At 40.6% G+C, this 27,794-nt stretch overlaps 3 protein-coding genes across 4 annotated transcripts in view; 2 read left to right on the top strand and 1 right to left on the bottom strand.

Moving 5' to 3' along the window:
* Window positions 1–12,368, bottom strand: part of Xpnpep3 (X-prolyl aminopeptidase 3) — a 41,665-nt gene extending 29,297 nt beyond the window's left edge. The window contains exons 1-2 of one of the 2 annotated variants that reach the window (XM_055603082.1): window positions 12,233–12,368; window positions 1,767–1,880 (exon numbers count right to left, since the gene is read on the bottom strand). In XM_055603082.1, coding sequence (XP_055459057.1) covers window positions 1,767–1,880; window positions 12,233–12,296 — 178 coding nt within the window. In that variant the 5' untranslated portion in view covers window positions 12,297–12,368. Of the gene's footprint in view, window positions 1–635; window positions 757–1,766; window positions 1,881–12,232 lie in introns of those variants that run through there. The other variant, XM_055603083.1, reaches the window with a different exon arrangement.
* On the top strand, window positions 4,464–5,855 carry Dnajb7 (DnaJ heat shock protein family (Hsp40) member B7). Its single transcript, XM_055603084.1, has one exon. It carries the CDS (start codon window positions 4,464–4,466, stop codon window positions 5,385–5,387), a length of 924 nt encoding a protein of 307 aa, XP_055459059.1. The 3' UTR covers window positions 5,388–5,855.
* A 369-nt stretch (window positions 12,369–12,737) lies between the features above and the next one.
* St13 (ST13 Hsp70 interacting protein) overlaps window positions 12,738–27,794 on the top strand; it is a 35,831-nt gene continuing 20,774 nt past the window's right edge. The window contains exons 1-4 of the mRNA XM_055603054.1: window positions 12,738–13,018; window positions 20,639–20,696; window positions 23,862–23,931; window positions 25,847–25,917. Coding sequence (XP_055459029.1) covers window positions 12,909–13,018; window positions 20,639–20,696; window positions 23,862–23,931; window positions 25,847–25,917 — 309 coding nt within the window. The 5' untranslated portion in view covers window positions 12,738–12,908. The remainder of the gene's footprint in view (window positions 13,019–20,638; window positions 20,697–23,861; window positions 23,932–25,846; window positions 25,918–27,794) is intronic.

Here is a 27,794-nt window from a genome sequence, read left to right as displayed (position 1 = left end):
AGCAAACTTTCTGGTTCCCACATGTAAACTATGAAAAAGAAAAGGGAAGAATATATCAGTGTGTGCACTCACAAAAAACTACTCAAAGTACTATTGTTTTCCTTTTAAAGGAAATTTTCAGGTTATAAATGGTGGACACCAAGACTGAATATTGATGTTTTGTTTCAAGTTGTTTTTAACATTTTTATCAGAACAATATTCAGATCTGTGACAAACGCAAAAATAAAAGTTATGTACAGAATGCAGAGAGCAAAATAATTTAGACATGAAGTAATTTATCTTTGCATGACTATAAGGTTCAAGACCTGGGAAATGCAGCTTACCACATAAAGGATTTCACCACAAGAAATCAATTATTTCAAAGCTGGTAAAACTTCAGTATCAATTCTACCCTTTCTTCTTCTTTTATCTCCCACCCCCTGAAGGTTTCTCTGTGTAGCCTTTGCTTTGTAGAACCAGGCTGGCCTCGAACTCACAGAGATCTGCCTGCCTCTGCCTCCCCGAGTGCTGGGATTACAGGCATGCGCCACCATGCCCAGCTTCTTCTTCTTCTTCTTTTAAACAGAAACTACAGGTAGGTTGATAATTTAAAAAAAAAAAAAATTTAGTATAAACTGGACTACTACTATGCTTACCTTACAGCTTTAAAAAACTGATTTCTTGTGTGTTTCAGTGGTGAGCTGCATTTCCTGAGTGTCAGCCGACTTCCCAGCAGGAATTCCAGTCTGATGAAGAATCAGCCAAAGGAAGTCCTCACTGAGAGACACAATGGTATCATTCACTGAGTGGAAACAGTGAAAGAGTAACATATTTCTAAAGGGAATTTACATTAGTAATACATGTGCTTTCATAGCAACTTACAGAAATACACGCTTATCTTCCCATGCTGGAAGGAGTAAGTAATTTTCCTCAAAACCCTGACTTTTTCTATAAAGCATTTGGTTTTACAACCTGCTAGCCCATCTCTGGGACGTTTCAGAAATGCTTCATCGCCTTCCTAAACACAAAACAAAATGGTTTGAAGTCTCAACCTGAGCAATTGTGATGGCACATGTTCTAGCAGCAGCTCTGGGTGAAAAACAAAATAATCCTTCATAGTCCTTTGTCTAACTTCTATCAGCTGGAGTCGGCCACTTCTCACAGTGAAAAACACCTGGAAATTTTGCTTCACCTACATCGAAGTAATTCTGCTAAACAAAATTTTCAAATGAACTTTTAACATATTATATAGAAACAAAGAATCTATAGATAATAGTTCTAGACACTATGACTTAGAATATTTCTTTAAAAAATACTGAAATATGGAGCTGGAGATGGCTCAGTGTGAAAAGCAGTGGCTGCTTTTTTAGAGGACTTGAGTTCTTTCCCCCAGCACGAATATGGCAGCTTATAACCATCTCTAACTTCCAGTTCCAGAGGTTATAATGCCCTCTTCTGGCCTTCAGGGGCAACAGGGACATATATGATACAGAGGTACATGTGAAGACAAAACATCCATACCAAAAAGAATTTTTTCCTGAAATACATACTTTTTACTGGTTATTCTGAATTATAGTTTATTGCACTTATTAAGACTGGATGTCAATAGAGTACTAGTTGCTCCATGGACACATCTAAACTTAATTAAAATAAGATTAAAACATCAACTCCTCAGTCACATTAACAATACTAGCATTGTATAATTATGACACACAGCTAGTGGGAAAAATTTTAATGCATAGCATTATTCTAGACAGAGAGATGGTTGTTACCGTCAAAGGCCGTACCTGGTCTGAGGAGGTGTGGGTGTGTAACCGGGCTGGGCTGGCCTAAGTATCGGTTTGGAATCTTCTCTGGCACAGGCTGGAGGGAGTATCTTCGCTGTAAACATGACATGCATCCTGAAGAAAAAACAAGGACGAAATGGAACAGAGGCTAGGGCCATCTTCACATAATGCATTCTTTAATCCAGTCCTAGAAGTTTGGATCCTTACAGAATATACATTAAAATTTCTTTCCTCCTCCTTCCAATATGTATGTAGCTCTTTATGCTAGAGCTGTATTGGGACCTAAGAAACAGACTTTTGCCTACTACAGTTTAACGAACACAAACACAACACAGTTATGAATAAGGAGCTATTATGAGGAAGAACAAGTAAAAGCAAAGAAGGGTCAGAAAGGAGTTCAGTGGGAACACGAGGCTGTGTTCTAAAACTTAGAAAACTAGAATGAATGTTTTTATTAAGACTATGTTAGCTATAAGGAAACAAGTACTTACAATCTCATTTAATCTTAGATTGTTAGACTGATAAAATAATGTATGAAAGGTGCTTACTCATAGCTGATAGACGTGAGTATGGTTAGCATTAATTTAACCAAACTGCACTGGTGCATTCTCTTGTGTTCTCCCTGCCTCAAGGCTGGACTAGCCTACATTGTGAGGTCTAAGATAGCCATGGCTACATAGACTCTATCTCAGAAAACACAAACAAATGAGTTATCAGAACCAGACACTTAGAAAAGCAATTTGTAAAAGGTTACACAGCATTGAATAAAATGAGATTCAAATTTAGGATTAAATTTAAAATCTCTGGACTTATTCTTCCACACTATGGTTAGACATACCCTATCACACTCCTGATGTGCAGACTTGCTCACGCCTGTTCTTGTATTCTGACCTCCAGAACAGAGAGAAACAAACCTCTGTGGTTAAAGCTGCAAAGTTCATGGATTTTTTTTGTGGCAGCCTCAGAGACTAATGCAATGACTCCCTAAGCCTTTAAGGCACTGACTGATAACTGGCCGCACTTAATACAAATCTATGAAACCACTCCCTTCTCCCCCCACCTGGGACAGGGTTTCTCTGTGTAGCCTTGGCTGTCCTGGAATTCACGACCACATATGGCTGCCTCTGCCTCCCAAGTGCTGGGACTAAAGATGTGTACCACCACTGCCCGGCTATGTCTCTGCTTTTAAATCAGGCCCAGGAAGAAAAAGAGAGCAAGTGCTGAGTAATTTTTAAGATTTTTTTTTTTTTAGAAAGGCTTTCTCATTTGTTTTTGAGAACATAAAGGTAATAATTTGAGATACCACATTTTCTCAAGTTATTTTATGCATTTTAAAGTTGTTTTTTCGAGACAGGGTGTGCCTACATAGCCCTGTCTTAGAACTCATTATATAGATCAGGCTGACCTCAAACTCATAGAGATCCACCTGCCCCTGCCCCCCAGTTGCTGAGATTAAAGGTCACCAGAGTGTAGCCAGTATTTTATACATTAAAAAAAATGTTGAACTTACCATTTTATTTTTTTAAGATTTACTTATGTATACAATGTTCTGTCTGCATGTACACCTACATGCCAGAAGAGGGCACCAGATCTCATTATAGATGATTGTGAGCCACCATGTGGTTGCTGGGAATTGAATTTAGGACCTTTGGAAGAGCAGTCAGGGCTCTTAACCTCTGAGTCATCTCTCCAGCCATTTATGCATTTCTTATACTCTTGTTATTTAGTTTTTCAGACAGGGTCTTCCTCTTAGTCCAGGCTGGGCCTGGAACCCTCCATAATACTCCCATCTCAGCCTTCTATGTTGGGATTATAGGCATGAACTACCTTAGCCATTTTGTATCCCATTACAATCGAAGCATCATGAAAATTGGTGCTTCCGCTACCAGCAGAAACTAAAGGTGTCTGGTACAAAAGAGCCTTTGTATATTGATACATAAATGTACAGCTTTCAAGATCTTTACTCACATTTTTTTTCCTTCTAGAAACAGGGCCACATTATGTAGTATGGGGTAAGTGGCTTTTGCCTGGGGTATTACAATAAACATTGAGTAGGAACAGACCCTCCCATCTCTAATGATTCACTGCCAGTAGAAAGCCAGTAGTAAGCCAATGACTCCAGCAAATCTTTGCTGAGACCATGAACCAGGGCACCTCTCACACAACTAGTTTATCCATCTGGTGTATTTTCCATCGTAGTTCTTACTGTAACTACTTATTTATATCTTCTATTGAATGTATGTCTTTTGACAAGAACAAATGTGAGTTTTAGGATAGCCAGAGCTACACAGTGAGAGCCTGCCTCAAAAAACCAAACCAAACAACCGGAAACAATGAACTATGCGCTAATTAAGGCTCAATAATACGGAGGTTAGAATATCTAAAAGGAATGCTGCGGCCATTAGCAACAGCTTGCACCAAGTAACATGGGAGAAACTGCACTTGGAGGACCCAATCCCTACCTCTACCCCAGTATGACACCATAATGCAGCCCTGACATATACATGTCCCTCTGCTCGCCACACAACCAGAACCCTCAAGTCTGTCAGCAGCCCACAGTACAGTACTAACATTTCCTTCAAAGCAAAAATGTGCCTATTTGTAGTCACTTCTACCACCGCCAGCAGCAACAGAGCCTGAGCCAGAGGGGGAACAGTGCTCACTTCCAACGGTGCTTGTTTCTGAAACTGTCAAACCATGGTGGACTACTATGCCACTCTAGGAGTGCAGAGATATGCGTCACCAGAGGATATTAAAAGAGCATACCATAGAGTGGCACTTAAATGGCATCCTGATAAAAATCCAGAAAATAAAGAGGAAGCAGAGCAAAAATTCAAAGAAGTCGCCGAGGCCTATGAAGTATTATCAAATGGTGAAAAACGGTCCATGTATGACAAATATGGCAAGGAAGGATTAAATGGCGAAGGTGGAAGCCGTCTTGATGACGAACGTGAGTACAGTTTCACATTCTGTAAGGCAGATGACGTTTTTAAAGAATTTTTAGGTAAAAGGGATCCATTTTCATTTCACTTCTTTGAAGACCCACTTGAGGACCTTTTAAGAAGTTCAAGAAACTCCAAAGGCAGCAGCAGGAGAGGCGCAGGATCCCATTCCTATGACCACCCCTCAGTGTTTGCCAGGCTTTCTTCTTATGATCCGGAATATTCGTCTTATGTTTCACTGGGGTACAAGGACCTTACTTCATTCTCTTCCCTGGCATTTGATGAGACTGGGGTGGGCAATTACTTCCCCATGACACCTTCAGGCAAATTTGTTAATGGAAGACATATTAATATAAAGAACGCTTTTGAGAACCTCCACCTGAGAGAAGCTGAAGATGATGGTGGGCTGAGATCCTTTCTTGAAAATAGTATGTCAGAGGAAGAGGGCTTTGCAGAAAAATGTAACTGGAGGAGACACTTCAACAATTACTCACCAAATTACTACAGCCCTCCAAATATACCTCAGTATACTCTTGTGGAGAACAATGAGCAAGGTACGCCTTGGGTCGCCAGCAAGAAGGACCCTTCCATTTTCTCAGCAGGATTTAAAGAAGGTGGTCGGAGGAAAAAAAAGCACAGAGAGGGGCAGAAGAAGAAGTCAAACAAAAGGAATAGCTAATTGACTCTAGACACATTATCATATAACATTTGAACACCACCCTTTTGTGTGTTTTGGTTAATCAAAGAGTTTTATGGATAACACTTATGACTATGTAAGATTAGGTGGGTGTTTTGCTTTGCTTCTCTGTTTTTGAGACAGGGTCAACTATGTAGCCCTAGCTAGCTTGGAGCTTGCCAAGGAGACAAGGCTGGCCTCAAACAGAGATCTGCTTATCTCTGCCTCTCAGGTACTGAACCCGAAGATATGCACTACCTTGAGTGGGTCCTCCCCCCAACCCCGCCCAAGACAGGCTTTCTCTGTGTAGCCTTGGCTATCCTGGAACTCACTTTGTAGACCAGGCTAGCCTCCAACTCACTCCAATCCCGAGTGCTGGGATTACAGGTGCACACCACCATGCCCAGCAGAATTTTTTTTTAAATAATATTTTTTAACAGGATTGTGGACATTTGGTCAGCAGTTGTACGAATAAGTTATGCCCGAAAAGATGAATGTGTGGTAACTGACTTCAAACTATGGAAAACCCCGCAAAGTTTTTTTTTTTCTTTTAATGTTTTGTTTCTGAATGGTTTGAACATAGAATTTTTCCTCCAGTGGAGTTTATGATCTATTTAATTTCTTTAATTAATACTGTCACAAATTTCTTGTTAATGTACACAGCATTAGGTGATAAAATCTATTATAAAACACAGGTTCAGACTTTACCAAGTATTTTAAATTTGAAATAACCAGACATATTTGCCCAGATATTCACCAGCTCTATTCATAGAACCCAAGAGGTGGAAGGAACCCAAGCACTCAAGAGACGAAGTTATTAACAAAAATTGATGAGTCACACTTGTGTGCATTCATGCTCATGCATGCAGTCTCAGAAACAAAACAAAATAAAACAAAAACCCTGCCACACTGTCTGCCTCTGTGGCTCAGTTGTTTGAGCAAACAAACAAAAACCTTGTCATTTGGTTCAACATGGATGAGCTTTCCCAATAATTGGAATACTAAAATCTTAAACTGCAAAGTGAAATAAGCCACGCACGGACAAATAATGTTCACATAGCATCTAAAGCAGTCCAAACAGAGACAGGAAGTGAAAAAGAGGTTGTTTGGTGGCTAAAGAGCTTCAGACCTGAAAAAGAAAAAATTCTGGAATCCCACATCTCAATAATGTGTTATAGTTAATACCATTGAACTGCACATTAAAAAAATGTCTGATATGTGAACTAAATTTAATGTGTATTATGCCACAGTTAAAAAAAAAAAAGGCAGCATTTCTGGGTGTGGTGGCGTACACCTTTAATCCCAGCACTCAGGAGGCAGAAGCAGGCCAATCTCTTGTGAGTTCAAGCCATCTTGGTCTACAGAGTGAGTTTCAGGACAACCAGGGCTACACAGAGAAACTGTCTTTAAAAACAAAAACAAACAAACAAAAAAGCCAGTATTACCCAAGATTACTTCAAACAACCTGGATATATCACGTGTTGCAATCCACCACCCTCTTGAGATATAAACCTTTTTAGTTTCATCTTGTTTGAATGTACGATCTAGAAATGGGTTACTGTAAAACAGCTGTAGCTATTCCATTTAAGGATCATGTTGGGAGAGAACAGTGAGTTACAAATACATTAGATGCCAAACAAATGTTTTGAGCTAAATATTAATTTCAAAACTGTTAGTTCTTAGTTTTCTGTAACGCTTTCATCTTCATAACCTTTTATTCATCCTTTCATTCACTGAGCACTATTTGAGGGCCTACTATTTGCTGAGCATTGTTAGGGTTTTTTTTTTTTTGGGGGGGGGGGTGGGTGTTGAGGGGGACTGGGTTTCTCTGTATAGCCCTGTCCTAGAAATCACTTTAGAGACCAGGCTGGCCTCAAACTCAGATATGCCTGCCTCCCAAAAGGTGTATGGCATCACCGCCCATCCAAGTGTTAGGTATGTGAGGTATATGCAGCACTAAGCAAACAAAAGCCATAGTCTACAAACTGAAGATAGATAATAAATGAAGGAAAATAGGATCTGCTGGTGATTTTTAGTTGCTTGATTAAAAAGATAGCCAAGTGGATACTTAGTGAGATAACTCCAGCTATGTGGACTAGCAAGGTGCAGTGCTCCTAATGTTGGCTGCATGAGAGGAGCGTGAGGAACACTGAGATCAGTGCCTCAAATTAAGGATAGCAAATGGATGATGCCAAACGATGAGAGGAAGCAGATTCTGCCGAGACTGCTTGATCACCACATGCATGGTTACTGCTACACAGGAGAAACTAAGCCGGAGAAGGTTTTGAGGAGGAATCACATATTGAAATTGGCCTCCTCTGTTGCTGCCAAAAGACTCAAGCAAGGTTAGAAAAAAGGAATCAAACTATGGCCACAATCCATTTAAGAGATTATAGTTCAAGGTGGTGGCAATGGGTGTGTACGTGAGTAACAGTGATAGCATTAGGATATTCTGGACAGGACACACTGACAGAGTATGACAAGAGTTAGGGCCAACAGTTTTTGGACCACAGGAAATAGAAGCATGGAACTGTCTTAAGTGAGACAGGAGGGAGGGTCTAAGTTTTGGAAATGTTACATGAGGGATGCTTGGCTTTATTAAGACTGAAAACAATGTGCTATAGGACTTGAGCTTATACACTGTCATTAAGTTCTTCCTTAGTAACATTTACTGGCAACATATATTCTTTTTTAAGATTTATTTTTATTTTATTATGTGCATTGGTGTCTGGTGCATGTATGTCTGTCAGATGCCCTGGAACTGGAATTACAGATGGCTGTGTGGGTGCTGGGAATTGAACCCTGGTCCTCTGGAAGAAGAGTGACTGGAAGTCAGTTAACACTCTTAACCGCTGAGCCATCTCTCCAGCCCCTTTTCTTTTGTATTTTAGAAATATAATTATCATCAATTCCAGGCATTATTAAGATGCTAGTCTCAAATTCCTGTAAATCACTGTATTAAAGGGTTGCAAGCAAATCACCCAGCAGCACTAAAACCAATTATTTTGTCCAAATAAGTACTAAACTGAAAGCCAGAAACAAATATAGTACCTACTATTTTGAGATGACTACCATAGCAAATGTGAGCTTTTGTTTTGTACTGTCTCAGTGGGTAGGTATGTAGGGAGGAAAGGTAATTTATTCTTTAGGAGAAAACAGGGACAATTAATATCCAAATTTATTTTTCAGAAAATAAAATCATAAAAGCTTAGGGTATTTTAAGTGGCATTTACATAAAATGTGTCATTTATATGATTAGCTGTCTTCACGAAAGATTAAAGTTGAAAAGAAAAATCCATTTCCAGAACCAAAAACCCAGTAAGAATGCCCTCATATGTCCCCTAATTTGTCTCTCCATTTTTCTTTGAGCTGGACTGCATGTAGCCCTGGCTGACCTTGAACTTGCTATGAATTCAAGGATGAAGACGAACTTCTGATCCTATTTTCTAAACAATGGGATTACAGGAATGTGCTACAACATCTGGCCATTCACTCACCTTTAACTAAAAATCAGATTTAATTCTCTTTCCCAATAGCTTAATCTTTTTTTTTTTTTCTTTTTAAGACAGGGCATAGCTTGGCTGTCCTGGAATTTACAGAGATCCACTTGCTTCTGCCTCCCCAAGTGCTGGGATTAAAGTCGTGTGCCATGACATTCTAATTGTTTCTTGATAGAACATACATGGTCTTTGCTGAGCCAAAGCTCATCTTTTTCCATAGTATGCCCAGGAATACCAGTCCAAGGTTTACCACAGGAAAGAGGGCTCAATGGACAAAAATACATTTGCCAATCACTGCTAAATGTATCATTTCCCTTTTAGAATTTAAGACTAACTGGGAGTATACAGACTGCAGCTTATGCATTTGACCAAATAATCATTTTTTAAAAAGATTATTTATATAGTACTTTGCCTGTATGTATGCCTGCACACTGGAGGAGGGCACCAGATTTCATTATAGATGGTTATAAGCCACCATATGGTTGCTGAGAATTAAACTCAGAACAGCCAGCACACTTAACCTCTGAACCATCTCTCCAGCCCCCAAACAATCATTTTGGCATAAATACCATAAAATGCTCAGGAACATTAAAAAAAAAAATTCCCCATCCGTATCAAGTGAAAATGTTTAGTACCACCACTGTTCTTGGTTGTTCTGTGGTCCTGACAATGTTTGCTGTCAGGATGACTCTCACAATCTGCTTTGTGAGACCCTCAAGTCTTAAAATCCAATCTCTTAAAGGTGTGCCTGCATTTCCCTCTCTATCTCTGCTTATTATATCCTCCTTCAACATAGAACCTTTATTTCATTAGCACATTTAGTAAGCTACACCACAGTTATTTGCCTTTTTATCTGCCCAAGAGAAACTTTTTAGTGTTCAAATTTGGTACTCATGTTTAAGTTAATTTCCTTTTCTATGTCAGATTTAACATGTATCTTAAATGCCTTAATTTGAAAAATGCATTTTTGTTTTGTTTTTTGAGACAGGGTTTCTCTACGTAACAACCTTGGCTGCCCCAGAACTCTCAGAGCTCCAGGTGCCTCTGCCTCCTGAGTGCTGGGATTAAAGGCATTCACCGTCACAGACGATTGAAAACGCAACTTTTAAATATACAATTAGTAGTTTATTTTGCTTCTTAGATGACTAGCAGCATATTCCATCTCATAAAATCTTTCAACCAACTAGACCTTAAATGAGTAACATTTGCAGGGCTAGAGGTGTGTCACTCAGTGGTAGAGTCAGTGCTTACCTGTGACAAGCTCCAGGTTCAATTCCCGTCACCCATAACCAACTGGACAACAGGCACAAAAACAAACAAAAATCCAAACAAAACGAAAAGATCCCAACCCCCTCAGCTACCCTGACTTCATATACGAATGCCTTCCTCAGGTGAGAAAAACTTTTGTTTGTTTTTGTTTCATTCAATCTTTTTTTGAGACAGGCTTTTATTTATGTAGTCCTGGCTGTAGTGGAACTATGTAGACCATGCTGCCCTCAAATTCCGAGATCCACTTGCCTCTGTGTCTCTAGTGCTGGGATTGAAGCATGTACCACCACACCTAGGTTATAAGGTTTCTTATAGTAAGTAGCCAGTATTCCTTACCTAGGTTATAAAGTTTCTTATGGTAGTCAGTATTCCTTATCTAGAGCAGCAGCTCTCCCTCAGCCTGGGTCATGACCCCTTGGGAGGGGGTTGAATGATTCTTTCACAGGGGTTGCATATCAGATATTCACGTTACAGTTCATGACAGTAGCAAAATTACAGTTATGAACTATCAATGAAAATTATTTAATCTTGATCTTTCTAAAGAAGGGCAACCACATGTAGCTGGGGAGGGAGGTTCTGGGAGGAGTGAATGATGAAAAGACACTATATGAAAGCCTCAACAAAAATATATTTAAAAAAAAAAGAGTAACCAAGAACACTACAGATATTCTAAACCTATTAATGAGAAACTCAAAACCTAAACTTCAAGGATAACACAATACTTACAATGCAAAAAATCCGTTCCTATCTTTCCTAAGTTCCCATACCACTTGGGTCAAGACTAATCACTGAGACATAATGTCATTTCTTGCTTGTCTTCTTCCCTTTCTTGACTGTGAGCAACTGTGGTGAAGTAGAGAATGCAGCCACAATAACTACTAACTCAAAAGTTACTGGATAAAATTGCACTTTTTGGCTCATGAAATGAGGTTGCAAAAGCACTCTACCAAGCAGAATTAGGGCTTAGAATTGGGATAAAAGACTGGACACAATCATGTAGCAAACATCTGGTTTAATTGTGTCTCAGTTCTGCACTGGTAAACTGAAGATTCAATGTCGCTCTTTCATTAAGCTAAAAACATTTAGTGGTAATTTAACTAGATGCTGAACTTACTTTCCTTAGAAGCAACACATAGTAAATTTACAAGTCTTTTATATATTTTTAGTTCAGTATCTAGTCCTAAAGCTGGACCAAGTCAGGATTTACACAAGCTTCAGGAAAGTCAAAGAAGCAAAAAGCTGGTTCTAGCCACAGCTTGTGATTATAATTGATGGGTCGCACATTTTCATTCATTCCCATCAAAGGCACAACTTAACTATTAGGATTACAGAACAGAGAGCTAACAAAGTAATTCATTATTAGCAGCGAATCCAAGTATCACACACACACGCCAAGACAAATTTTGATGTCAAATATCCTATTTTCTGGTTCACATTTTGCATACCTCATCTAAAATATAATCCAATATTCGATCCCCTTGCAAGGCTGATGACTCATCTTTTCAGGATAAAGATCTGTTACATTAACTGCTCACCACACTGCACACGGAGGGTTCACATTCCCCGGGGCTCTATCACCTTGACTGTTGATAAGACTTTTAGGCACGTCCCCCGTCTACTACTTTATAATCTCAACTGCATAAAGCACTTGTTCCTGAGCGTGTTTCTTCTATCTTTTGAGCCAATTCTATGACAATTTGAAAACCCAAAACATTTTACTTTGCCCTAACAAAAAAACAAAACAAAAAAAAAAAAAAAAAAACGGTACTTGACATAAGACACTTCAGCCAAGTGTGATGATAAAAGACACGATATTTTGAATTCGAGTAACTCTGAAGACAGTCCCTCGGAGTTCCCTTCTCTTCAGAGACTTCAGCTCCCCAGAATAACAGAACCTTAAGCCCACTCTTTCCCAGAGTAACCCGGTCAATTAAAAAAAAAAACACAAATAAGACTCCGTTGGGGCCCCAGGAGCCGACTGGTCGGAGAACCAGGGATCATCAACTTGTAGCTCTTTGGGCTGCTTTAGGCTTCTCCAAGGGAAGACCTGAAGGGGACGCCGGCGGGAAAGAATCTAACCTGAGAGGCTGCGGAGCCTTGCTATGGCGGGAACCAGCTTGGGGACTGAGAGCAGGGAAGGCATGGCCAGGACCCACGCGTCAGGAAGAGAGAGTACAAACTGCGGGGAAAGAAGCCGCCAGCGCTGCCGCGTCGCCAGGAAACCAGCCAACAGCCCCGCCCCTTCCGGCAGACGCCTCTCGCGGGCTTTCCTCCCAGGGCGGCGCAGAGTGGTGACGTCACGGGCCGGGTTTTTGGCGCGCCGGCCCCCCCGCTCCGCACACCTCGTACGGAGTCTCGTTCTGTTTCGTGCCCAGCTCCCCATACTATCCTATTCCAAATGCCTCCTTGTCTCCCCGCTTGAAAGCACGCACGCAAGGTCCTTTATTTATCCCAGGAATTAGGGCAGAAGACACAATTCGACCCCGCGGGTCGGCGTGTAGAAGCAGGCACTATCCCGGACAGCTACACTTCCAGAAGGTTCGAGGCGGTGCACAGGTCCAGAAGGAGAGGGAGTAGGCATGAGCGAGCGAAGGACCGGGGTCACGAGGCCGTTGCGGGGGAGGAGCCAGCGGCCGGGGAGTTTCTAGTCTGTTCTGGCTCGCGGCAGCCGCCCACTTGTACTCGGTCACGTTGAGCTGCGCCCGGGCCTGACGTAGGGCCTCCGCCGCCGCCCACCGCCTGCAGCCTCCCGACCATGGATCCCCGCAAAGTGAGCGAGCTTCGGGCCTTCGTGAAGATGTGTAGGCAGGATCCGAGCGTCCTGCACACCGAGGAAATGCGCTTCCTGAGGGAGTGGGTGGAGAGGTGAGTCCTGGGCCCCGCGGACCGTTGGGGACGGGAAGAGGGGGGAGCTGGGCCGGAGCTGGCGTGGGGCGGAGCGGGGAGCGATTCTGGCTAGGACCCTTCGTGGATCGCTCCGTAGTGGCTTTGAGAGGTTGTCGGAGGGACCAGGAGCTTTGGATAATTTAGGGTTGGGAAGGTAGAAGCTAGAGCTGCGTCTCCCGTAATGAAGTCTCTAGGGGGTGTGTTTTAGGGGGAATAAATGGAGGTTGTGGGGATTTGGATACTGGGAATAATTTGAGAAACAAAACAAAGCTTTTATAGGGTTTTTTTTTTTTTTTTTTTGGAAACTGGCGTTTTAAATCGCATTGACCCATATATGGTTTTAAATGTTATGTAGATTAATAATTTCAGTTGCCTGAACTTGACCTTACAGCGATTTTAGTTGCACGGAATTGTGTTGGGAATCATTTATACCCACTCTTGTCACTTCAGACACTTTAGGACAATGATATTTTCAAAGACCAGCGTGTTTGCAGGACTAACTGGAGAGTATTTTCTCCTGCGTACGAGAAATTTTGTAAATAGGTTTTGTGCCAGCTGCTGAGAAACAGTGTTACCAGGGAATTGGTTTTCCTTTTTGTTGTTGTAGTCTGGTAGCTAAATATTTTTAAGATGATTAGAAGGAAGCTTGGGCACCATTAGAATTTGGGGGTGGGGGCGAACAGCAGTGCAGGAAAGCTGGGAATCTCTGCAATTCCAGGAGGAGGGACATGAAAAGAAGTCGTGCCTTCTGAATTAGGGTCAGGAATGGAAGCTTACAAAGCCACTGTAAAAATGGGAGAAGGCCTTAAGAAAAAGTGTGAGAATTCAGAGTGTCAGGTCGGACGTGTTCAGGACTTTGGCAAATAACCAGCGAAGAGATGGGAAAGATAAAGTTGCTCCCCCCACCCCAATTTGAACCCAGAAAGCCTGGCAGCCTTAGCCGTGAAGGTCTGAAAGCAGCTGTGTGGAGGGAAAAGCTTGTGAGCAGTATATGTGCTTTGTTTTGTTAAAGATAATTGTTGCATATTTTTGCATATCTTTAGATGAATCAGCTTTTCTGAGAGGTGGTTTTCTGGCCAGGTGATAGCAAGTCCAGTTGGATTAATTCTTTAGGGAGAGTCCAATTAATAATGTGTAATTTTTTTCTTTTTAAAATTCATATTTTTTAAGACTCACCATGTAGCTCAAGCTGTCTCAGAACTTGCCCTGTAGACCAGACTGGCCTCAAATGCACAAAGATCCCCGTCTCTGCCAAGAATTGGGATTAAAAAGCACTGGGATTAAAGACATTTGCCAAGAGCTATTGAATTTTTTAGTATATTTATGTGTATTGAGTGTTTTGCATGTATGTGTTCATGCCTGGTGCCAAGGGAGGTAAGAAGAGGATATTAGGTCCCTTGGAAGTGAAGTTATGCATGGTTGTAAGCTACTGTTGTGGGTGCTACCGTGGGTCCTCTGTAGGAGCAACAGGTACTCTTAATCACTGAGTCATCTCCCCAGCCCCAGTGTGTAATGTTTTGGGTGGTTTAGAATATAGTCTCCTCAGGGACAGGTGGAGCTCAGATTCTCCTCATTTCAGTAGGAGGAGGTGGCTCACTCTTAATGAGCCTCCACAAATCCCTAATACTCTCACCTAGGAAGGCCCTTTTATATGGTTAATAATTTTTTTAAAAGCTGTATTTGTTGTATGTATTTTGTTTGCACTTCAGTAAGTGCACTGCGTACATTTTAGTTAAGCCAGAATAGGTTATCCATTCCTTTAGAACTGTTGTCACAGGCAGTTGTGAACCACCATGTGGGTGCTGGGAAATGAACTTAGGTTCTCTGAAAGAACTGCAAGTACTCTTAACTGGTGAGCTGTAATCTCTCCAACCCTTCCATTATTTTAAATCCTACCAGAGGGCTAAGCTGATGCTTCTCTTTCCGTTGTTAACAAGGAAACAAGAGTTGGGGTCTTGAACAGGTTTCAAGCCTTCTAATACCAGTGTAGCTGCTGTTTAAGAGTACATAGATGAATGATACAAAATTTGTTTTGTTAATTACTTTCTAATAGTTTAGCGATCTGCATATTGCTGGAGAGCTTCCTCAGCTGTAAAAGGAGAGCTGCAAATCTTGCCCAGGAAGGGATTTTTTTTTTTTTTTTTTTTTTTTTTTTTTTTTTTTTTAATTAGAGCTGGTCGGTGGTGGTTGCATGCCTTTAGCCCGGCATGGGAGGCAGAGGCAGACCTGTCTCTGAGTTCCTGGCCAGCAGCTCTATAGGACAGCCAAGGCCACATACAGTAACTCTGGAAAAACAAAAACAAAAGCAAAATTCCAACAGGAGGTTTAGTGCTAGTTTCCAGCATACCCTTCCCCCCAGAAAAACAACCTGCCAGCAGGGAGTTAAGGGGAACAGTGGGCAACATGTGCCGAGGTCCCAGTTACTGTGGAGGTTGAAGCAGCAGCAGCAGCCCCGAGTCACAGCCGGATCCCAATAAAGACGAAATCTACCACCCCCAAAAGAATAAAACAAAACTCCTCACATTAAAATTGCATTTCAAGAAGGTGGATAGGCGCTCCTTTAAGACATGAGCAATAAACTGGTGAAGGAATTTTCTGTGGGGAAAATGGAAGTGGTGATTACTAAGAATGTAAAATATTTCTTTCAACAAACATAGTCTCAGGAAGCAAAAAAGAAAAAAAAAAAGAAACTGTTTTGCGTGGTGGCATTTTTCGCCTGTTGAGCTTGTTTTTATCCTTTTCTTTCTGCCAGTTTTGTAGCGGTTGTTGAATATGAAGAACTCTGAGAAACATTGTTCTAACAGCGGAGGAGACTCCTAGTCGGTAGGGCTAGTGGTGTGCTTGTGTAACATAGCTCTGAGCCTTGGTGCACACCCTTCAACGGTCCTGTGTTTTGAACTCTTTGCTTTCTCAAAAACGAAAATCCACACGTCCCATTAAGTATTTGTGAGGACTAGATTTCAGTGGCTTTTCCCTAAAGAATAGGAAATCATTATTGCTAATCCCAAAGCTTAAGACATTTCTTTTCTTTGTCCACTCATGTGTTGTTAAAGGAAGGATACCCAAATAAATTGTTACTAAAATTTTGGGTGAGGCTGGTTTACGCCCAGCACTTGAGAGGCAGAGGCAGGAGGATCTGAGTTCCAGGTCAGCCTGCTCTACACAGAAAAGCCCTGTCTCAAAAAGCCAAAAAAGCAAAAAAAAAAAAAAAAAAAAAAAATTTTTTTTAAGGTGAAGCAGACATACCAAAGGAAGAAATTGGAGCTGTTGTTTCCCCTCATTCCTCCTAGGGAGGGAGAAGGGATCCTCATTAAACTTGTTAACCTGGAGAAATTGTGCCTGTGTAGTGAATTCCAGATTACATTCAGCAGAATTCTAGTTATTAATTACTATTCCCCAAAATAGCATCTTTGTGAAAATAGTGAAACTTTTTGGGGTGCTTTAAGAGCCTTCAAAACTTAAATTGGGATGTTGATAATGAACTTGCTCTCTTTTTTAATTTTTTTAAATTAATTAAAATTAATTAATTAATTATTTTTTGAGACAGGATTTTACTATGTAGCCTTGGCTGTCCTGGAACTTGCTGTGTAGACCAAGCTGGCCTCAACTCAGAGATCTGTTTTGTCTCTGTTTCATGGGTTCTGGGATTAAAGGTGTATGCCACCATGCTTGGCTCTTTGTGTGGTTTTAAAAGATGTTAGACTAATGGATTCTTAGGTCAAATATATAGTTAGTCTGAACAATGGCAGCATTTAGAGCAAACTGTTTTCAACAGTTTAAACTTGGGCAGATAAGAAGAAAAAGAGAACTCTGAAATGGTTTCAGCTCTAGGAATGCTAATAACATGAGTATTCTTGGACGTAGAAGACTGTATTTAGTCCAGTCTGCAATGGCTGACAGAGATGCAAAGGAGAAAGAAATTGATACAAGCTCAATTAAAATTACATATATGAAAGTTTTTAGTGCTGAACCCAGAGCATGTACTCTACCAGTTTTGCCATGAGCCCACCCAAAAGTTTAATTTAGATTGAAAGAAAGATAGCATAGTGATAGAAATAAAGATAAGATAGTCTACATAGTGAGCTGCAGGCCAGCCAAGGCTTGTGAGACCTACTCTCCAAAAAGAAAGAAAATTAAAGAAGTAGAGCCAAATGTGAATTCACAATAGTGTGAATCCAGGTAATCAAACACATTTCGCAGTATCTCATGAAACATGGATTTTAGTAACTATTTAAAAGTGAGTAGAATGCATTTCTACCTCAATATAGAATTTAGAGTGTTAACACCCCACTGTTTGTATATGTGCTTAAATAATGATAGCACAAGGCAGATTGAAGGTTTAAATTTGAGAATTGTGAATGAGCCTTTGTGTGATCACATTTGAGGAAGGTTTCTTCCCCATCCTGCCTTATGGGTGATTAAAAAGAAAAACACAAACAGCAACAACAACAAAACCGAAACAAAACAAAAACCCTGTGCTGAAAATTTTTTTGGGAAGCTAGGTTATTCTGGGTTTTTGTTTGTTTGTTTTGTTGTTGTTTTTGTTTTTTCTAGACAAGGTTTCTCTGTGTAGTCTTGGCTGTCCTGGACTTGCTTTGTAGACTAGCCTGTTCTTGAACTCAGAGAAATCCACCTGCCCCTACCTTCCCAAGTGCTGGGATTATAGGCATGCCCCACCTGGCATGGCTGCTTACTCTGTTTTGAAACATTGAGAACATTGATCATTTAAAAATGGTTCGGACTTGGAATTGTGAACTACAATTTGGAATGTGAGAAACTTGGAAGTGCAGGCTATGAATGACTTCTGTGTTTAATTTTTTTATTTTGGAATACTTTCTGGTTCAGAGTTGATTGCTGATAGGCTGCCAACATGCTCAATCCAGTTAAGTGTTTCCTCCTAATCTATACAAGAACAGTGCAGCAGCCATCCAAGTCAGGCAACTAGTAAGGATGAGTTAATACCATACAACCCTTAGAATTGCAGGTTGCACCCTGTTGCCATGTTTTGTTTTCATTCTAAAAGTTTTCAGTTTTACCTTGGCTTTCATGACTTTGACAATTTGAGTATTACAAGCCAGTTATTTTAGCATTTCCCTCAATTTGGATTTGTCTGAGCTTTTCTTAGACTTTATTCCTTGGCAGGGCTGTCACTTCACAGGGCTAAACTGTTGGATCTGTGTTTGGATGTCACCTACATTCCTGACACTGCAGTTTGAAAGCGTAAGAAGCGCTGTGTCTTCATTAAAATTTAACTTGAGAGCCAGTATTTGGTTACTGTGTAAAGTAACAAGTCTTTTTGTTTGTTTGTTTTGGTTGGTTGGTGTCCCCCTCCCCCCCCCACCCCCCGAGGGTTCCTCTGTGTAACAGAGCCCTGCCTGTCCTAGACTTGCTTTTTAGACCAGGCTGACCTTGAACTCACAGACATTGCCTACCTCTGCATTCAGAGTGCTGGGATTAAAGGCTTAAAGATGTCCGATAACAGGACGGGCTTTCTGTTTATTTTTTAACTGTAGAAATGTTTGTTCTATATATGCTTGTTCTTTATTAAATCATTTTGTTTTACTGAATTAAAACATTTTGGCTCTTGTAATCTTTTGTAATGAAGGACCCACTATTGATACTGAGTCTTAGGAGGGTGTGGGTGTGGGCATGTGCATGTAATTAGAAAAACTGCGCATTTGTTCTTGAGTGAATGGTCCTTAAAAAGAAATGTCAAATGTGGTTGAATTTGGTGACAAACACACATCATAGAGGATGTAGGAAGATCAAAACCTTAAAGTCCTTAGGCTTTGTGGTAAGACCAAGCGCTGGAGAGATGGGTAGGCTCTTAGGACATTGGCTGCCTTCCAGAGTACACAGGCATAATTCCCAGCACCCATGCTGTTGCTTAGAACCTGTGTCATTCTAGTTCAAGGAACCTGGCACGCTCTTCTGCCTTCCAGGGAATCAGGCATGCGCTTAGTGCACATATGTACATGGAGACACACACAAAATAAAAATAAGTCTTTTTCACTAGAGTTAGACAGTTGTGAGCTGTCATGCCTTTGTGAGAATTGAGCCCAGAGCCCTTGTAAGAACAGCGAAGAATGGTCTTAACTGCTGAGCCATTTTTCCAGCAAATGGAGAAACCACCATCACCAAAAATCTCCACAAAGGCAAAAAAAAAATTTTTTTTCTTTTTCAGTTGTTACTTTAAATTTGAACTTCTGTTTCATGTTGGATATATTAAAAGATATTAAGGCATGCCACAGCTGAGAGAAGATATTTGCAATACAGGAAACTTTTGGATAAACTAGGAAAGAATGCCCATGAGAAATACAATGTAATGAAAATCTCATAGAGAGTTGAACGTTACAAAGTAGCTTTTCAGATAGCCAAAATTGTATGAAAAGGGACTCAATGCAATGAAATGTTGCCACATACTCAGAAAGGCTGGCGATTTTGAGTGACTAATAACAAAGTCTGGGACTAACTGACTACAATTTTCATACATTGTTGGTAACTAGTATACATTGGTGTAAAGGACTTGGAAACTAGATGCCGGTCTAAATTCAATTTAGGGATATTCCTTACATGCAGATTGTGCCAGTGGAAAGAAATGTGAATGTGGGTAGCACAGCTCTAGTCATGAAAGGAATGATGGACTGGTAGGACTTGCTAACTGAACCTGAGTTCCATGCTGGGATCCCATTGTGGAAGAGAGCCGACTCCTTAACATTGTCCTCTCGCCTCCATGTGAGAACTCTTTGCACTTCGCACCACACACAAACAACAGTGACAAGATTTAAGGAAGATGGGCTGGAGAGATGGCTCAGCGGTTAAGAGCACTGGCTGCTTTTCAGAGGACCTGAATTTAATTCCCAGCCACCACATGGTGGCTCACAACCATATGTAATACGATCTGATGCCCTCTTCTGGTGTGCATGAAGACAGTGTACTCATACACATAAAACAAATAAATATATCTTAAAAAAAGATTTAAGGAAGGAATGACATTGGAAGCTGACAGAAATGACATTTTGTAGTACTTTTACATGTTAATAAATCCTTAAATTGCTTAGTTTTTGCTGGTTGGTTTTTACCCATCAGCCGCTTAGGAATTTTCCTATTGGCATATATAAATTTATTCTTTTTGTAGTCTTCTCCCCTTTGGAGTTTATATTGTTCCGGCCTATTTGGGAAGCAGGGCTTTGCAAAGACTCCAGTAACTCCTGCATGCTAGTCAGTCATTTTACCATGAGGCTCCTGACATATTCTTGCTAAATGTCAGCCTCAAATTCTGCCTTTCAGATATGTCCTACCTCCTATTTTCTAAGCTAATAGCTTAAGAATGATATATCATTTCGTACTTACTGACTTCTGCCTTTTGTTTTTCGTTTTAGAAGGGTACTGAGAGCTATAATACAAGTCTGTTAGGCTGTAAGAGTCAGGGGAAAGGTTTTATTAATTAGTGTGCTAAAACAATTTGAAGTTGACAAAGAACTTATACTTGTAAGCTTTGAAGGGGTATTGTAAACATTTAGTGTTTTTTAGGTTCATTGCGGCTTTTGTGAACTTACAGTGAATATTCTAAACAACTATCTTTTTTCTTATTTTAAGCATGGGGGGTAAAGTACCACCTGCTACTCATAAAGCTAAGTCAGAAGAAAATATCAAGGTAAGTTCAGATTTCTTTTGTTTATTTAAGGATAAGCTACTGTATTTTTCAGCAGTTTTTTTTTTTTTTTTAACTGCTGTTTACAAGTTCTATTACTCCTAATGTTTCTACTTGGAAGTATGATGTCTTAAATTTGTTGTCTTAGAAATTTTTCTTTTAGATTAAATCTGGAAGTTGATTTAAAACCAAGACTTTGGAGTTGGATGCCACTGTGTCAGAATAGTATCACTTGTGTTTTTTTTAAAAAGCCTGTAAATAGTAAACTCTCCCTTGTCTCTTTTAGTAGCACAAGGCGATAAATACGTCAGAGCATTCTTATCCTCCCTCTCTGCTCCCTGAGAGGAGATTGCTGAGGGGGAAGAGTATGAATCATGGTTTTGCTTTAGCTCGCTTGGCAAAATGACATGCAAGATCAGGTGGAGGTTGCCTATAGTTGAAGTTTGAGTACGAGGGGGAAAATTACACTCAGGACATAGTATTTAGTAGTTTTCATTTCTTTGGGGCTGAGAGTCCTCCCCACCCCAAGTTTTCTAATTATCTAAAATTGATGGGGAAATCTGTTTTACCTGGGACTCTAAATGTTTCCTTCATTTAATTTGTATAAGAAAATAAAAGTTATAATCCAGATGTCATGATAGATGCATATAATCTTGGCACTTGTGAAACAGAGACAAGTGGATCAAAAATTTTGGTCATCTTTGGCAACATAGTGTGCTTCAGGAGTAGTTTGGATTACCTAGTTAGACAACTCCCCCCTCCAAAAACGTAAAGGTTCACAAGATGGCTCAGTTGTTAAAACGCTTGTTGCACTTTTTACATGGGGGCCTGAGTTTGGATTTCCAACTCATTTTTTAAAAACCTGGGTGTTTGACAGTGGTGGCCCACACCTTTAATCCCAGCACAATCCCTACTTTGGGAACAGGCAGGTGGATCTCTTGAGTTTGAGGCCAGCCTGGTCTACAGAGCAAGTTTCAGGATAGCCAGGGCTATACAGAGGGACTCTGTCTTGTCAACCCTACCCCCACCGCCCCCAAAAATGGGTGTATTACTGTTGACCATGATCAAAAACAGCTTGTGGAAGAAAAGGTTTATATCAGCTGAAAGCGGATAGTCCATCAGGAAAGACACCAGGACAGGAGCTCAGGGTGGGGACCTGGAGGCAAAAGCAACAGTGCTTTTGCACTGCTTAGATGCAGCTCAGACCTGCCTCGTGACAGTACTTCCCACAGCTGGCTGGACCTCCTACATCAATTAGAATTCAGAAACTTTCACAGATAAGGTTGCAGGACTGTCTGGTCTGGAATTCAAGTGAGGCTTTCTAGTCCTTGGTGACCAGGTTTGTAAAGTTGACAAGTGAAGCTAACTATGACATTTTAATCATTGTTGACCTTGGTAACATGGTTTTAAACCGACCTATCCTTTCTTGTTTGTTCTCAGGATTTCACATTAATGTAAAATGTTAAAAGTCTTGCAGTTTTTAGTAATTCCAGTGCTTTAATAGTTGTGAAGCTGGTTGTGATGGCCATCCTTCTGGTGTTAACTTCTGTCCTAGTTTGCTTTCTGTTGCCAGAAGTATGGGTTTGTTGCTGTGATGGATCTGACCAAGTTAGTTTGGTGTCAGACTACAGATGAGTTTGGAACTTTGAGCTGGAAAAGCTGTTGAGTGTTTAGTATTGCATGAAAGCCAGGAAGACACGAATATTCGGTGTCAGGTCAGAAGCTTAAGACAGAATGGAGAATGTTGTTGGTAACTGACTCGGCTACTTTATATAGTATGTGTATAACATATATGCATGATAATGGCTCACTGTGTAAATCAGGAGACAATTGGGGAGGAGTGTTTAGTCAACATCGAGACAGGAGATTCCCAGAATAAGAACTGCAGCCAGATACGGGGGCCATGGAAATCATTTGAATATACAGTAACCATATGCCTACACCATCTTACCTTTTTTTTTTTCCCCCCCGAACAGGGTCTTTCTGAGTAGCCCTGGCTGACCTGAAATTTTTGTAAACGAACCTGGCCTGTTAATTCAAGATATCTGCAGACTGCTTTAAAATGCATATGCCAACCGCCCCTTGCCTGGTTTTTTAAGATTGAAACGGAGAAGGAAGCTAAAGTGCAGTGAAATTACTTTTCATCTGCTGACAGTTGGATGAGTAGGCATAGGTTGCCTGTAGTGGCACTTTCTCAAAGATGCACAGCCTCCTTAAACAGTGCCAGTTTATTTCTTACCGTCCTGTGTCAAGATTGACAAGACGCTACACAGTACTAGAGGGTGGAAAGGAAATTTGCTTTTCCATCATGTGCTCTTTTAAAATCTTTGTATTTTCTTTTTGTGTTACAATTCTGTAGACACTTTCTTTACAGTTCTCAAACTGAGCAGCTCTTGGAAACTGAAGTGTGCTGGGCATGGTGGTGCAAGCTTGTAATCTCAGCACTCTGGGAGGCAGAGGCAGGGTAAGCTCTGTGAGTTCAAGGCCAGCCTGGGCTACAGAGTGAGTCCAGGACAGCCAGGGCTACCCAGAGAAACAGTCTTGAAAAACAGACAAAAAAAAAATAACAACAACAATAATAAAAATACAGAAAACTGAAGTGTTGGCATTAAAACACACAATCTGGCTGGGCGTGGTGGGCATGCCTTTAATCTTACCACTTGGGAGGCAGAAGCAGTTGGATCTCTGAGCGAGAGGCCAGCCAGGGCTATATAGTGAGACCCTGTCTTAAAAAACAAGCAAGCAAACAAACAAAAAACAACTTGCAACCTTTCCCAGACTGATCTCAAACTCCTAGGCTCAAATGACTCTACTATCTTGTCTGTTTTCTGTCTTTTTACCATCAGTCACAAATAGTACTATTTATTTTGTGTGAAATACTACTTTTACAGGATAGCCAGGCTACACAGAGAAACCATCTCGAAAAAGGGAAAAAACCTTCACAGCCTAAAATCTAAAATGTCTTATTCTAAAGGTTTCAATAAGGTACTGGACCTGTAGTTACTAATTAATAATTAATTAGAAATGAGAAGTAAAAAAAGGGTGTTTAGCAACCGAAATATATTGTATTTGAATAAGGTATAAATTTGTGTGTGTGTTATATACATACGCTAACACATAAAACATGTTTTTAAGTACTCATAGCACCATTTCATTTTCTTCTGCTAGGAAGAAAAAAGAGATAATAAGACAGAGGAAAATACAAAGACGGATGAGCCGAGTGAGGAGAGTGATCTAGGTGAGCACGTGGCCATGCGCATTAGATAATGTTGACGACCCCCGTGTGGTCGTTATTTCTGGGTAGCAGTTTGTTTCTGATGTAGCCCAACATGACCTGGAACCGTATCACAAGAGGCAGTCCTCCTGCCTCAGCCTCCTGCGTCCAGGTTGCTGATTTTATTTACTGGTTTGGTTATAATATTGACTTACAGACTTTTCCTTTCATCGATAGTATGCCTGTGTTTTGTAGAGTTTGTCTGCACTTGATTTTTAAATCTAATTATATTAAAATGAAATAGTATTTTGTCATTAGCTACATTTACTGTATAATTTGTACTGTATGCATAAGTGTTTTTAAAAACATTTTGGTACATCTCTGGAAAAATTATTGGAATTTATTAATTTGGTTATGGGGAAGGTTGGGGGCGTTCAGAGGGATAATTTGGGAGTTGGCTCTCCACCACGTGGCGCTCGCCTTTGAAGCAAGCACTCCGCCCACTGAGTCACCTCTGACCCAGAGCATTCCGCTCACTCCACTTTACCAGCAAAGACTCAGGAGCCAGCTCTGAGCCTGCCAGCTCAGAGAAGCAGGGAAAGCGCCCAGCTGACCCTCCTCCTCATTCTGCAATCCTCCTCTTCCCATGCCATCTCAGACAACCTACTTCAGCCTGAATGCCCTCCCTTCTGTTTCTTGTGCATGTCTCCCCTCGTCCGCCCCCACTTCCTTTTACTCTCCTAATTAATAATTCTGTTCACTTCCTGTCAGCCAGTTGCTTGCTCTGCCTCTTGATGTATTGACTTTATTTAATCCTGTTTATAATAGTTAGAAAGCTCTTGGATTAAAGGTGTGTGATAGGGCTGAGTCACACAACTAAAACAGGTATTTCCGGTAAATAACACAATCTTAGAGGTCACAGTGTGATCAAATATCCTGCAAAACCCTAGTGAATTTTGGAGACTTACTAAATCAGTTGTGTGTTTTTATATAATACATTGTGCTCATACCAGCATTACCTTTACAGTAACTATCTGATTTGGACCGACAATTTAAGAAGTTCTAGTTTTTATTATGTTCTGAAGTTCGTATTCGATGTATACAGTTGTCTGCATCATGTGTGCCTATAAGCCACATGCATGCCTGGTGCTCTCAGTACCCAGAAGAGGATGTCAGATCCCTGGAACTGGAGTTAATGTGTGGTTGTGAGCTGTCACGTCGGTGTTGGGAATCAAATCTGTGTCCTGGAAGAACAGGCAGTGCTCCTAATCACTGAGTTCTTATTTGACCCAGCTAGTCCCAGATAATTGAGACAGACTTTAGTTTTATTCGACAGTTTTTTCATGCACAATAACTGAGCAATATTAATCTACTCTAGCCTTCTATGCTAATCTAACTACCTCCCAGCCAAAATCCTGAGATACTTGGCATTTCTAAGGCTTTCTCTGCTCTCTGGCTATTTTCTCATGAAGTCCATTGACCCTCTACTCATGGCTGAGTGACTCTTTACCCTCCCCTTGCTGGAAATGGAAATCTAGCTCTATTTTCTCTTCTTATTGGTTGATCAGCTTTATTGACAAATCAAAATAAATGGGGAGCAATGTTTACACAAACTTGAGAGAGAAGATTCTTAGAGTAAGCATTATAATGCCATCCCTGGGATTGCAACCAGATGTGGGGGCAGAGAAATCAGCATTTGAATAATACAAGGATAATCTTTACACAATGATTATTTTTAAGTGAATCAGAGTTCAGCTTCAACTAGCTTATAGTTAAACTAGCAACTAGTTCATTTTCTTTTTGAGGTGCTGTTTATCATACCTATAACCTTCATCATATTAAGCAAGTCATTACCCAATCTACACCCAGAGTACTTCATTTTATAGTTTCAAGTAAGTATTAATTTAGGTTTTAATTTCATCATTTTTGATTTTTGCAGAAATTGACAACGAAGGTGTAATTGAGCCAGACACTGATGCCCCCCAAGAAATGGGAGATGAAAATGCAGAGGTAAGTTTAGTGACTTATTTTAGGAAAGTTAAAGTTTCCTAGTGTTGGGATTATTTTATAACATGACTCCCAGGAACTGCGTGATAAATCTTCCTTTGGCTTATAGTATTTTGACACACTTTTTAATCTTAAAGTCTTTGCAAAATGATATTTTTAATTATCTCTCATTTTTCATTGTTGTTTTACTTGTTCATAAAATTTACAGGTTTGGCTAACCTGTAAAGTATTTCCCCTAAAGTTTTTACCTAAGTATATACCTACAATTAGAATTGCCTTTTTTTGAGACGATTTTTTTTTTTTCAAGACAGGGTTTCTCTGTGTATCTCTGGCTGTCCTGGAACTTGCTCTGTAAACCAGGCTGGCCTGAGAACTCAAGAGATCTGCTTATCTCTGCCTCCTGAGTTCTGAGAGTAAAAGTATGTGCCACCACACCTAGTTTAGAATTGTCTCTGTGTGTGTGTTCGTGTGTGTGTGTTCGTTCGTTTGGTTTTTTGAGACAGGGTTACTCTGTGTAGCCTTACCTGTCCTAGACTTACTTGGTAGACCAAACTAGCCTTGAACTCACATAGATCTGCCTACCTCTGCCTCTCCAAGTGTGGGGATCACAGGGGTGGGCCACCATGCCCGCCTATTAGAATTGTCTTTTGATGGAATATCTAGTGGCAAATTATTTTCCAAATGTTGTTGTCACAGGAGCCTCTCCTCAAAGAGGTGAAAACTGGTACTTGGGGAGGAGGTATAGAAAACAGTTTAAATTAACTAATGACTAGTGGGCTTCCAGAGGGCCACAGTGTGTCTTAAAATGTCTCATGGTGTCTGCTATGGAACGGTTGTTTATTAACAGTAATGTAATGACTGCAGCTTAAGAGGTCTGGATCTTCAGCACCTGGTGTCTTCAGGGTCATCTTTGCTGGTCTTTGTGAAGTAGTCTGTCCTTGGGGATTTTACTTTCCTGACTGTTTTGGTAATCAGTGGACATTTGCACAATCCTGTTCAGACATCTTCCCAGTTTTTCTTAAACTTTCTTTTTCTTTCTTATGTCTCTTCCCCCTCTTCACTTGTCTTTTTTTTGACAACGTTTCTTAGTTTGACTTGAAAATTTTACCCTTAGTTCCCCAAATGCCGCAAATACAGGTCTTGCCACTATGCCTAATTTATTTATTTATATATTTATTGTTTGTTTGTTTTTAAGAGGGTTTCTCTGTGTAGCCTGGACTCACTTTGCAGACCAAACTGGTGTCAAACTCACTCTCCTGTGTCTGCCTTTGCCTCCTGAGTGCTGGAATTAAAGGCTTGTGCCACTGCCCGGTTCACCATGCCCAAGTTTATGGGATGGAATCTAGGGCTTTGTGTGTGCTAGGCCAGCACTAAGCCAACCTGTATCTAAAGCCCCTCTTTGTAATTAATTTTTTTCTGAGTGTGTCTCATGCAGTCCAGACTGTCCTCAAACAAGGGACAGTGTCCTCAGTGCTGGTGTTTACAGGCTTATACTACCATGTCACATCTAAGACTTTGCCTTTGGTTGTGAATTTACTGAACAGAACCTTTCTTGAAGTTTGTTTCTACCAGTGCTGACATACTGTTTAGTATGTTTGGCCTTCTGGGCACTCTGTTGTTCTGCATGTCCTCTCTGTACTAATGTCAGTTTCTTCTACAGCTGTGTACTACCAAGTTTTGTTGTCTGGCAGGATAAGGACCCATAAAACTTGATAAATATTTTAGCTCTTCTTGGTGTCTTGTTTTTTTCAAATAAATTTTAGAATTAGATTGTTGTGGTCTCCTCGCCCAACATAGGTTATTCTTATTCATTGTCCCTGTTCTCTTTACACACACACACACACACACACACACACACACACACACACACACACACACAC

This window comes from Psammomys obesus, unplaced genomic scaffold (assembly GCF_907164565.1).
Source record: "Psammomys obesus unplaced genomic scaffold, mPsaObe1.curated_primary_1811, whole genome shotgun sequence".
Classification (NCBI taxonomy): Eukaryota; Metazoa; Chordata; class Mammalia; order Rodentia; family Muridae; genus Psammomys; species Psammomys obesus.
The sequence above is the reverse complement of the archived record's forward strand: the minus strand, read 5'-3'. Positions and strand labels throughout refer to the sequence as shown.

Coding starts and splice junctions, on each gene's coding strand:
- Dnajb7 (XM_055603084.1), top strand. CDS start 4,464: ATGGTGGACTACTATGCCACTCTAGGAGTGCAGAGATATGCGTCACCA.